Source organism: Nicotiana sylvestris, chromosome 7 (assembly GCF_000393655.2).
Source record: "Nicotiana sylvestris chromosome 7, ASM39365v2, whole genome shotgun sequence".
NCBI lineage: Eukaryota > Viridiplantae > Streptophyta > Magnoliopsida > Solanales > Solanaceae > Nicotiana > Nicotiana sylvestris.
Genome location: NC_091063.1, coordinates 55,631,137 through 55,643,954, shown reverse-complemented (window position 1 = coordinate 55,643,954; position 12,818 = coordinate 55,631,137). Strand labels below are relative to the sequence as shown.

The following is a 12,818-nucleotide window of genomic DNA, read 5'->3' as shown; positions in this document are numbered from 1 at the left end:
ACACACCTAGACATAGAATTGGCTATGAACTTTGGGCATTTGGGACTACTGGAGACCTGGAAATCATTTGGGCCTACTTCAGGCTCCCTATAGATTAATTTCTATTCTATTTATGTAATTTTATTCAATTCATTGGTTTGTAATAATTATTATAAACAAACAGTGGGTGATTAGTGAAAAAGGGAGGGTAGTTATATATTGTAAAATTGGGTAGATACCATGCCTATAAGATCCATGTTGATTCAAATGTGTTTGTTATTTAACATTCCTATAGGATCTGCTTTGGTTTAAAATAAGTTCTGTTTACTTTACTTTCACACAATTATAAGCAATGCCTGTAGGATCTAAATCAGTTTTTAATAACTAGATACCATGCCTATAGGAGTTAAAATCATCTTTAATAGAAATCATGCCTATAGGAGTTAAAATTAGCTTTAATAGAAATCATGCCTATATGGGTTTCACTTTGGTTAAATGAATGTTGTTTGTTTCACCTTATGCTCAATTAGAATCATGCCTCTAGGACTTAAAACTAGTTTAGTTAGAAAAACAGTTTAATTCACGTGTGTTTATTCTGAATTGGCTTAATAAACTAATTTGTCCACTTCTTTAATAAGTTTCAACGTTGCCTTAAATAATATTGCTAGAAAGCATGCCTATGGGATCCAAACTGCCGTCTAAAAATGTTTGCTATTTAGTTACATTCTTAATCAATAATAGATATCATGCTCCTAGGACATCACTGTTATATGCCTAGGCAAGCCTGTAGGGCGATTAAAATTCTGCAAACTATAAAATTGCACCTTGTTATTTGAGATTGCTGACACTCAACATGTTTAAAAGAATTAGTAGGCAAGTAGGATTCAGCTCTTTGACACTTTGGTCCTAATTCAATACTGCATAATCTTGGCTCACCTAGATATCATGTTCTAAGGTTTTCTCTTAAATACTTGAAACTGTTGTTTGAGATGTGTACTTACTTGTTATGTTTGTGGAGGTAAATGTGAGCCTTTAATTGTTCCCTCTTTAAATGCAGTCCTAATTGTTTTGATTGACACCTAGACTTTTATCCTTGAAAAACCTTAGTATTGTCTAGAACTACCTAAATTAGAGTTCCTAAATACTCCAGGGCCACGAGGAAGGGATGGGTAGTGCACGCATAGGATATCTTTCAAGCTTGCTAGAATGCTTTAGGCTATGACCAAGGGGAGGGAATTGGGTAGTAAGGAATATGATGACTATGCGCTAATGTCACGTGTAGCCCCTCGTTGAGGAGTGTTTACCGGGCATTGTATGGGTATGATCCTGTAGGCTAACCAACCTAGGACCCCTCTTTCCCAACTCCCGTTGTTTAAATAAATTTACTTTTCTTTATATATGTGCAACTTGTTCAAACCTTTTTCCTTTGTTCCATTACTTTAATCATAAATGTGCTTAGAATGTCAAAACATGTCTTTTACTTGCAAGTACATGTTGAAACTGTTTATTTGTTAAAATGACTAATTCACATAGTTTAAGTTCGGCCGGGATCCACCATTGTGGACCGAGGGTGCCTAACACCTTCCCCTCAAGGTTATTTCGAGCTCTTACCCTAAATCTCTGGTAATGCAAACTAGTCCATGAGTTAATTGCTCAAGGTGCCCTAACACACCGTAATCGGTTAGATGTGACTCTTCAAATACCCAATTCCCAAAAAGGAAAGGAGTTATTCCCCCCATGAATGTCGAAACCCGGACTTCCTCGTCAAAAAGGGAGAAAAAGGGGGGCACGACAACATGGCGACTCTGCTGGGGATATTTTTAGGCTCTTACCATAACAAACTTATCTTTTGTGAATTAGTCCAAGCATGCTCTATCCCACGTACTCTTTCCCCTTATTTAAATTTAACTATTTATTTTCAAGCATTTATGATTTCTTTTCCTAAAACTGACTTGTCTCCTTGTTTTCTTTTTCTGTTACTGTCTCTTCAATTATTTAAATACTATATTTATTATTATTTTACGTGCAAATACTTGACAACCTTCTATTTATTGCTTCATAAATCATGCTCAACATCATACTCCACTCATGCGTAATTTATTATATAGCAACGCTTGATGAGTGTTTCCGTTCTTCCTATATATCACCCTTTAACTTCGGAAAGGCGTATTTGCGGTAAAACTAGTCGATCAGCGGTGTGTTCGACGGTTCCATGCCTTCCCCCCCTCAAGTTGTCCTTTTGAGGGTCCCGGTCTAGACCTCTATAGCAACCTTACTCTGATTAAATTGTACATGCATCATGGTCAAACCTAGCCGGGTTAATATATTGTCCACATAATGACCCTTTAAGACAAGCCTTGTCTAAAGTCCATCGGGTTTTTCCATAATTCAAACGGACGTAACCACAATTATGTGCATTAATTTGGAGAAATAAGTGTCGATATGCTAATCATTACTGTCTAAATAGACAAACTTGGAGGGGGAAAGGGCTTAACTCTCTTTGTTTTATTAGAAAATGAGGACGAGTTCCCCAAATTTGGTATTGTTAGTACACCCTCACCTTTTCTAGATTGGTGGAGGGATCTTCCTTCATGTGACCAAAACCATGTGAAATGAGTCTAAGGAAACTTTCCCTCTTTGATGGACCTTCAGCTCAACAAAATGTTGATCGAGGCTGCAACTATATTTTGGGACAAGGAAAGGGCTGTGTTCCGTTTTGGTAACATATAAATGACATCCCTTCTAGAAGAGATAGGAGGATTTGTTGGTTACCTTGGGATAGTCCTAATCTATTGGCACCTGAAAATCACACTGCTAGGGAATTTCTGAAGATGGTAGGGCTGAAGAAGAATGACAATTTAAATGCCTAAAGGACTCCTACATACCTTTTGAGTTCCTTTATGAAAGATACGGTCACAGCAGTTCTTACCACCTTTTTGATGATGAGTTCTCAATCACTTTTTTAGATTGGATTCATCGTAGGGTCTTCATATTTATCATGTGTTTCTTGGGCATGCTGGTATTCCCAATCCAAGGGGATAGGATCCATACTAGGTTGGCCATGATGACCAAAACTCTGATGGATAGGATTTAGAGGGAGACATACACTATCGTCCCTATGATTGTTGCAGACATGTACCGGGCTTTGGAGCGATGTTAGAAGGGGTTCAGGTTCTTCGAGGGTTGCAACTTGCTGCTACAAGTCTGGTTGTTGGAACATCTCCAAAAGGGACAATACCGTCAAGAATTTTTGCGAAGGTCGTGGAATGATCACATAGCCTTCCATCATCCCAAAAGAATGAACTATATTCCAGACATGTTTGCTCAGCCAGAGGATGCTGCAGGATGGGTACAACTTTTCAAAAATTTGACTGAGGATCAAGTCTAGTGGATGTTTGAGTGGTTCCCTACCGATGAATTCATCATCATATCTAGGGATTTTCTGCACTTGGTGTTGATCAGGTTGAGGGGCATATACCCTTATGCTCCTCTCACGGTTATGAGACAAGCAGGAAGGAGACAAATCATACCACAGGCCGCCAAAATGTGTCACTTCAGAGCTAATTTCCAAGGTGATGCCATCCGGTATAAGAATGAAGTGCAACACATGTGGACCTTGAAGATCATTGTGGAGAAGGATACTATTGAGCCAGACCTATATCACGCAGGCCACTCATACTTTTACCTATTATGGTTGGAGGACAACATAATTGGGGTCGTTGAGCCAAGGGCCAGGCTAGGAAACAAGGTTATAGACGATGTTGCTGAAGCAGAGGTGAAGTACAACAAGATGCGGAAAAGAGTTCGAGAGTCTGAAGCCGAGCATATGGAACTGCACAAGGCTGATATGGAGATGATTAACGAATGGAAAGAAAGAGCTGTTAAATCCAGCGGGAGGCTGGAATACCTGGAATACAGTTTAATGAAGTTGGAAGGGAAGATGAGAAAAAGGGTCACTGACTGCCAGAACGCTGAAGGGAACGAAGGAGGGAATCTTGCAAGGGCATTCCTGCTGCTGAACCTACGCGAGATGGGAGAATTAATCGACAAGAGCATCTAGTCTGGAGAGGGTCCTTCTGGTACCAAGTAGATTAGATTTATTTGCTTTCCTTTCAAATGTAATAAGGCCAAGAGCCATTAGTGATACTATCTTATTTAGTTTCATTTTGATTCGTTTACTTTTACTTTAATGAAATGAGGCAATTATTGGCACTAAATTTCTCCGAATTTATTTGTCGCTAGGCCTACCTCGGGCACAACGAGGCTCCCAAATTAGGACACAAATTTACGTTCTCGCAATATGTGTTTAAAAATTGCAAACATTTCAGAATCATTACTGACTTGTTTACCTTTTCAGTTTTCTTTATTTCTTGTTCTCATCCCCTAAGGTTGGTTCACTCATACTTGTATCATCAGCATATCACACCAGATCTAGAGGCCCTCCACCCGACTAGTTGAGCCACAACCCTAGCTTACGGGTCTAGCTACTCATAATTGAAGAAGAAAACAAAGAAATAGATGAAGAAAAACTCATATTAATTAATTGCTAAGATAAACTAGAAGATTCAATGTTGAAATGAAGCTAAAATTGCTCAAAATAGCCAAAACTATCGAAGACACGAGCGCAGCTCAGTCAAAATCTATTTGATGACCTAAAAATGGGAAAAAAAGCTATTTATACTAAGCTGAAAAAATATGGACAAAAATACCCCTGTAGGGCTAGTGCGGACCGCACAAAATCACGTGCGGCCGCACTAGGGCTCTGAACTTGAAAATCCAACTCTTTGAACTCGGGCAATGCGGACCGCACAGAATCGAGTGCAACCGCGGTGGCTTCTAGTGCGGTCCGCATGAAATGGAGCGCAGACCGCATTGGCTTTAATCTCCAAACTGGCACTTCTCTGATCCTTGGTTCTGAAGACCACACTAAATCGAGTGAGGCCGCAGTGACTCCAATGTGGACCGCATTAAATCTCATGCGGCCGCATTGCTTGTTGGCCTGGAAGTCAACCTCTTTGAACCTCACTTGTGCGGACCGCACAGAATGGTGGGCGGCCGTATTAGGCCTGTCTTGTCTGAGCTTTGTCATGTCTTTGTACTTGTGAAAGTTTCACTCCTTTTTGAGCTGATCTTTGACATCTTGTCACTTTATTGATCAAACATGCAATCAAGCACAACATGTGCGCCTTTTAGGACTATTTTGTACAAATTTCTAATCAAAACATAAGCAAAAAGGAGTATAAAATGTATCAAAATCCCTAGTTATCATGGCACTCCTCAAGAAAACCTGGGCATCCTCTGAAGCCAACCTGCTGAAAGCAGGAGGGTGGTACTTCTTGTACCTCTCGAGCCTGAGCTGCTCCCCCTCAGAAGCTGCTGCCTAATAAATGGGGATTTTGACTACTTATTAACACCTTTTTGCTTTTGTTGTAGTTATAAAGTACTGATTTATGTTTCTGAAACTAATGAAAGTGCAAATTGCAGGAATGTTGGAAGTTTGATCTCCCATGATGAAATCCGACACAAAAAGTAGTGTTTCGAATAACAAGACAAGAAAAGGCGCAGAACTACAGAAGTGTGGTCCACAAAAGGATTTCTACGGCCGCAAAAGAAAGTGCTGACTGCAGAATTCAATATGTGGTTGCAGATAAAGTGAAAGAGCCCAGAAGGAATTTGGCCAATGTGTGAACCGCACATGAATTGTGCATCCGCAGAACAAGGTCTGCACTGACAAATGATTCAAAGTTTAGAGAGTGTGCAAAAGACCAAGACCTGAAGCCTTGCTGAAGGCTGGTCGTAGAATTGCTTCACAGACGCAATCCAGAATTGTGCGACTGTAGAATCCAAGATCTTGTAACTAAATAAATCTGCGGGCCGCACATGGAATTGTGCGGCCACAGAATCTTCCGAGGGGCATTTTTGTCAGCGAATTTTTGGCCACTATAAATAGATGAGTTTCACATTTTAGGTCAAGCTTCAAAGATTGAGCTACTGTAGCCGTTACATTTTGCCATTTTAGGAAGTTTGTGACTATTTTAGTGTTTAAACATTATATTTTATCATTTTAATCTTAGATTATGAGTTTAATTAGCATTTCTTCTTTATTTTCTTCAATTCTTATTATGAATAGCTAGATTCTTACTAGGGTTGTTACCCAACCCTCGTGTGTAAACCTTATGGATAATTGATTTAATGTTTGTTTGTGATTGGGCTCAACTAAGGTTATGCTAGTGAAATAGTCCCTCCCCGTATTAGGACGGGCAACTTCTAAATCCCCAATGTGGTTCTCACTTTGGTTGAGCAATGGGGTTTCTTCATCGGTTCTCAAACACAAAATGCTTATAAACATTTGAAGGGGTTCTTGGACAACTTGTTGGAGAGAAAGCAACAAATGTTTCTGAGGATACATTGAGGCTAAAGCTTTTTGCCTTCTCTCTACGGGGGAAAGCTTTAGATTGGTTGGAACGATTGCCGAACCATTAAATTCACACTTGGGATGAGTTGGCAGAAAAGTTCATTGCTAAGTTCTTCTCTCCCGAACACATGGCTATACTTCGAGATGAGATTTTGGCATTCAAGCAAGTGCCAAATGAACCACTATACGAGATAAGGGAGTGCTATAGAACAATGATTAAGAAATGTCCCAAAAACAATATGACGAAAAACAAGATCCAACAAACCTTCTATCGTGGGATTAACACAACCGACCAATGTGTAGTGAATCAACTGTCGGTGGGAACTTTATGACTATGCCTTATGTGGAGGCGTGTAAGATTTTTGATGAGATGGCGGATATGTCATCATCTAGGCAATCCCGGGCTAATGTTCCACAAGGTGACACGAATATGATCCACCTTCACAAGGAATTGCAAGACCATGGGCAAGCCATTGCCGAATTGACAATATAATGACTCAACTAGCAAAGGACCAACTAAATCAAGTACAAACTACGAAGCAAGTCAATGCTATGGAAGAAGTGAATATGATGGTGAACAAGAGGACGACCAAGGGTCCACAAATGCAAAATCGAGTGGAGAATTATGTGCAAGAAGATGGTAGTTTTGAGCAAGATGATTCCTATAATGAACAAGAAGATGAAGTGCAATATGTGAATATTTTCAAGGGCAAAGAAACAACTTCCAAGGCCCAAGACAACAACAATGGAGACCTCAAAAAAATCAAAGCAATTGAAATTCTAGCAATCAAGGAAATTGGAGTGGAGGCAACAATCAAGGGAATTGATGTAAAAACAATAATCAAGGAAATCATAGTGGAAACGACCAAGGAAATTGGGGATGTAACAATCAAGGAAGATGGAATAACAATCAAGGCAACCGGGGGTCGGGTTTTAAAGGCCCCCAATGTATCAACGACCAAGCAACCCACCTACTTATTCTTCCATGGTTCAAGTTCTCCAAAAAATTAGATAGGGTGTATTGAAAATTTGTTCAAGTAAATGATGGAAAAGAATGACGATTCGTATGCCCAACTTGTCTCACACAACACATCAATCCGCAACCTAGTAGCCCAAATGGGGAAAATCTCTCAAGCTTTAAATTCTCGCCCTAAGGGGGCACTACCAAGTGATACGGTGGTAAACCCAAAGGGTGATAACAACATGGGGTATTCCATGGCAGTTATCACAAGAAGTGGAAGAGGCAGGATTGCACCCACCTCAAGTGAAAGGCAAGTTGTTGATGATGATCAAGTGATGCAAGAAGAAGAGATCTCAAAAAATGTGATGCAACCTAAGATGAATCTCGTATTGATATCGATTATAGTGTGGAAGAGACTCAAGAGGAGGTTAACTCATCTAGGGAACACATTATTTACATATCAGAGCCGGTAGGGCAAAAGGCTAAGGCACCATTTCCTAAGCCTCCATCTCGATACCCTCAAAGACTTACCAAGCAAAATGGTGAGAATCAATTCAATAAGTTCATTCAAATAATGAAGAGTCTCTCAATCAATTTGCCATTAGTTAAAGCTTTGGAACAAATTACCAGTTATGCAAAATTTATGAAGGATCTTGTAACAAAGAAGCGGTCAATGATTTTTGAGACCATCAAAGTCACTCATCAACTAAGTCCAATTGTGCATTCAATGGCCCCTAAGTTGGAGGATCCCAACGCTTTCACGATTCCTTGTACAATTAAAAGTGCCGAGTTTGCTAAAGCTCTTTTTAACCTTGAGGCAAGTATCAAGTTGATGCCCTATTCGGTTTTCAAGATTTTGGGAGTTGGGCAACCAAGACCCACATCTATGAGATTGCAAATGGCCGATCCTACTATAAAGAGGGCTTAGGGAGTGATCAAAGATGTTTTGGTTCATATTGATAAATTCAATCTTCCGACGGATTTTGTCATTCAAGATTGTGAGGTTGATTATGAAGTGCCGACTATTGTTGGGAGACCTTTCCTTGCTACGAGTAAGGCTCTTTATGATGTTGAAGCCGGAGAACTCACTTTCTAGGTTGGTGATTATCGCGCCCCCCTTTTCTCCCTTTTTTGATGGGGAAGTCCGGGTTTCGACATTCATGGGGGGAATAACTCGTTTCCTTTTTGGGAATTGGGTATTTGAAGAGTTTCCACCTAACAGATTATGGTGCGTTAGGGCACCTTGAGCACTTAACTCATGGACTAATTTGCATTACCAGAGATTTAGGGTAAGGGCTCGAAATAACCTTGAGGGAAAGGTGTTAGGCACCCCTCGCAGTCCACAACGATGGGTCTCGGCCGAACTTAAACTATGTTAGTCATTTTAACAAGTAAACAGTTTTAACACGTACTTGCAAGTAAAAGGCATGTTTTGACATTCTAAGAACATGTATGATTAACGTAATGGAACAAGGGAAAAGGTTTGAACAAGTTGCACATATATAAAGAAAAGTAAATTTATTTAAACAACGAGAGTTGGGAAAGAGGGGTCCTAGGTTGGTTAGCCTTCAGGATCATACCCACACAATGTCCGGTAAACACTCATTAACGAGGGGCTACACGTGACATTAGCGCGTAGTCATCATATTCCTTAGTACCCAATTCTCTCCCCTTGATCATAGCCTAAAGCGTTCTAGCAATCTTGAAAGATATCCTATGCGTGTACTACCCGTCCCTTCCTCATGGCCCTGGAGATATTTAGGAACTCTAATTTAGGTAGTTCTAGACCATCCTAAGATTTTTAAAGGATAAAAGAATAGGCACCAATCAAAACAATTAGGACTGCATTTAAAGAGGGAACAATTAAAGGCTCACATTTACCTCCACAAACATAACAAGTAAGTGCACGTCTCAAACAACAGTTTCAAGTATTTAAGAGAAAACCTTAGAACATGATATCTAGGTGAGCCGAGATTATGCAGTATTGAATTAGGACCAAAGTGTCGAGATGAATCCTACTTGCCTATTGATTCTTTTAAAACTGTTGAGTGTGAGCAGTCTCAAATAACAAGGCGCAGTTTTATTGTTTGCAGAATTTTAATTGCCCTACAGGCTTGCCTAGGAGTATAACAGTGATGTCCTAGGAGCATGATATCTATTATTGATTAAGAATGTAACTAAACAGCAAACAGTTTTAGATGGCAGTCTGGATCCTATAGGCATGCTTTCTAGCAATATTATTTAAGGTAGCGTTGAAACTTATTTAAAAAGTGGACAGATTAGTTAATTAAGCCAATTCAGAATAAACACACATGAATTAAAATAATTTTCTAACTAAGCTGGTTTTAAGTCCTATAGGCATGATTTCTAATTGAGCATATGGTGAAACAAACAACAGTCATTTAACCAAAGTGAAACCCTAATAGGCATGATTTCTATTAAAGCTGATTTTAGCTCCTATAAGCATGATGTCTAGTTATTAAAAGCTGATTTAGATCTTATAGGCATGGCTTCTAATTGTGTGGAAGTAAAGAAAATAGAACTTATTTTAAACCAAAGCAGATCCTATAGGCATGTTATCTAACAAACACATTTGAATCAACATGGATCATATAGGCATGGTATCTACCCAATTTTACAATATATAACTACCCTTCCTTTTTCACTAATCACCCTACTGTTTGTTTACAATAATTATTATAGACCAATGAATTGAATAAAAATTACATAAATAGAACAGAAATTAATCTATAGGGAGCCTGAAGTAGGCCCAAATGATTTCCAAGCCTCCAGTAGTCTCAAATGCCCAAAGTTCATAGCCAATTCTATGTCTAGGTGTATCAGAGTTCCCTAAGGACCTCAAGGATCCCGGGTAGTGCTCACACCTAGACCTTTCTCAAATAATGACTAATTTAGGTGCAGTGTGGAAATGCCGGCCTTGACATGCTAGTATTCAGAGAGATCTCAAGGGTCTCAAGGCAGTACACATATCAGAGGGGCATGACCTAGTATTCTAAGAGTAAGTGGAAGTACATGATAATTTGAAAGAGTTTAATAGAAAGGTCTTAGGACTGAAAAGTATTTCTGAAAACCATTAGTGATAAAATAGTTTGAGGAAAGTGTACAAAAACAATTTTACAGTCAGAACACAGGTCATAGAACAAACAAACTTTAGGAAGTAACTTTGGTAAGCAAATTTCACACAAGGGAAGATGGATTGGGAACATATAGAGTACACCTTAATGGAGCACACAGACAACAGGATACATAGAGTTCTGAGGGGGTTCTATAGAACTAGTAGGTAGAATGCAGGTCATGCGGCAAAGATCACAACAAAAACATGTTGAAGCCATTCTAGGGAGAGTAATTAACTTAGCAGGAGTGAGGCAGAACATGTAAAGACTTAGGTTCTAGGCAAGTATTAACAGGTGAAGTCATGCTAATCACACAAAGGCAGTGTCTAGGCATGCTATATAGACAAAAGTCAGTCAAACATGCTTAGTTTCATATGTAGACATAGCAAACATGCAAGTAAAATGGAAACATGCTAATTACAAATTTGAATAGGCAGTATTAGGCATGCTGGGTAGGCAATAAACAAAAGCAAGAATGGACTCAGGCCACATGAACTAAAGCAGTAAGTAAACACATAGGTTTTGATTCTTAAAATTAATCAGAAGCATACCTAGTTTAAAGAAAGAAAACACAAGATGTGAGCAATGTATTGTGCAATTCCTAGCCTTCTAGAATAACAAGGATCACAAGTGTGAGCACGTGATTTTTGCCCTATATGAATTACTCCCATAAAATTCAAGAAAATAATTTTTTTTCATTATTTGCAATTTTATAGGATTTTGCGAGAATTTGTGCTAATTGTTTGCATTACTGTGCATGTTTGTTTCTGTTAAAAATCATGAAAATGTCAAAAATACCATGCATTTGTATTTAGGATTTATTTTTAAATTTTTAGGTTAATTAGTAAATTAGTTGTTTTATTAAAAAATGAAAATCATAGAAATTGGTTTACTTTTGCATTTTAGCCTTTTAATTTTAAATTTGTAATTTTCCTTTTAATTTAGGAGTAATTAATTGTCATAAATATTTTAGTAGTTGATCAATTTCATTTTTTTCAAATTAATTATTTTTAGGAGTTTAATTTAGGTTTGAATTAATTAAAATAGGGAAAGACAATTGAAAAGAAGAAAAAAAAGAAGAAAGAATTAAAAACAGGGATGTTGTGTAATGGACCAAAATGCAAAGCCCAAATCCCATTCAACCCAAACAATTTCGACCCTATCCGCCCAGGCCCAATCCCTAACCCGGTCCAGCCCCACCCCAAGCCAAAACGACCCTATTTCGAGACCTCTCCATCTCAACCATTGGATCAAGGAGATCCAACGGACCGGAACTCCTTACTCCACATGCTATATAAAGGATCCGGAACCTAAATATTGTTTTTTGACTCAAATTACGTTAATAGGTGTTAAAAAAATACATATCTATATATATCGTGCAATTACAAAACGCTATACCTTAACGATAACGTTTGTCGTTAAGGTATAACGTCTTGTATTTATACGTTATACATATAGCGTCAAAAAAATGCTATACCCTGATTATGGACCCACCAATAATTGACTGATATAACAATAATTTAACTGTGTATAGCGTGTAATTAAAGAACGCTATACGTCAAAAAATTTCCATATTCCGGGCTAGCCATTTCCTATATAAAGTGGTTAGGATTTTAGGAAAATTCTTTCATATAAAATTCTAACTCCCGTTCAATTTTTTCTTGTTGTTAAATTCTGAAGCATTGTTTTCGTAATATCTGAAGAGCGTAGAATAAGAGTTTCATTATATTGGGGGGGGGGGGGAGGGAGGTTGTGATAGAGAATAACTCTGTGAGGTATAGTTTATCTCCACATGGTCATGTTAAATTACCACTTACAATAGAGTATGATAAATTGATACCGTTGTTATGCAAAAAAATGGGTGTGAGGAAACATTCAGTGATACTTAAAGTAACCGGAAGATATCCGTATTCCATCACTCCGCAAGGGGCTGCTTTTTACTTAGAGTTAAACATCTACGATGATGAAACTTTGAGGGATTTTATGAGGACTCCGGATGAATACCGGAAATATCTTGTAATCAAAATGTTGGATATGTACGTCAAGGTCGAAGACGTTCCAAACAATGAGGTTGCCGGACATGTTTCGGATAACCCCCAGTCATCGGGTGGCTATTCTAGAGCAGTTTTTTCCGGACAAGTTCCGGATGAAAGAGTTTTCCTTGATTTAAACTTATCCCCGCCTGCTTTACATAATTCACAAGACGAGTGGTAAGCTTCAATTGTCCTTTGTGTTACGATGCACATTTTTTTTGTATTGAATTTGTATTAACGCTCATATATTTAACAGGGGGTACATGCCGGATATGAATTTTATAAATTATGAACCC

At 38.5% G+C, this 12,818-nt stretch overlaps 1 protein-coding gene across 1 annotated transcript; it reads left to right on the top strand.

The window, feature by feature from the left end:
- Positions 1-7,510: 7,510 nt before the first annotated feature.
- LOC138873160 (uncharacterized) lies at positions 7,511-8,283 on the top strand. Its single transcript, XM_070151601.1, has 2 exons — positions 7,511-7,665; positions 7,761-8,283. The coding sequence occupies exons 1-2, from the start codon at positions 7,511-7,513 to the stop codon at positions 8,281-8,283; spliced, it is 678 nt and encodes a 225-aa protein (XP_070007702.1).
- Positions 8,284-12,818: the final 4,535 nt, after the last annotated feature.

Bases quoted from the DNA above. Each gene is read 5' to 3' on its own strand.
- LOC138873160 (XM_070151601.1), top strand. From the start codon at position 7,511: ATGGGGAAAATCTCTCAAGCTTTAAATTCTCGCCCTAAGGGGGCACTA. The intron at 7,666-7,760 runs GCAAGTTGTTGA...TATCGATTATAG, and splicing joins GCACCCACCTCAAGTGAAAG to TGTGGAAGAGACTCAAGAGG.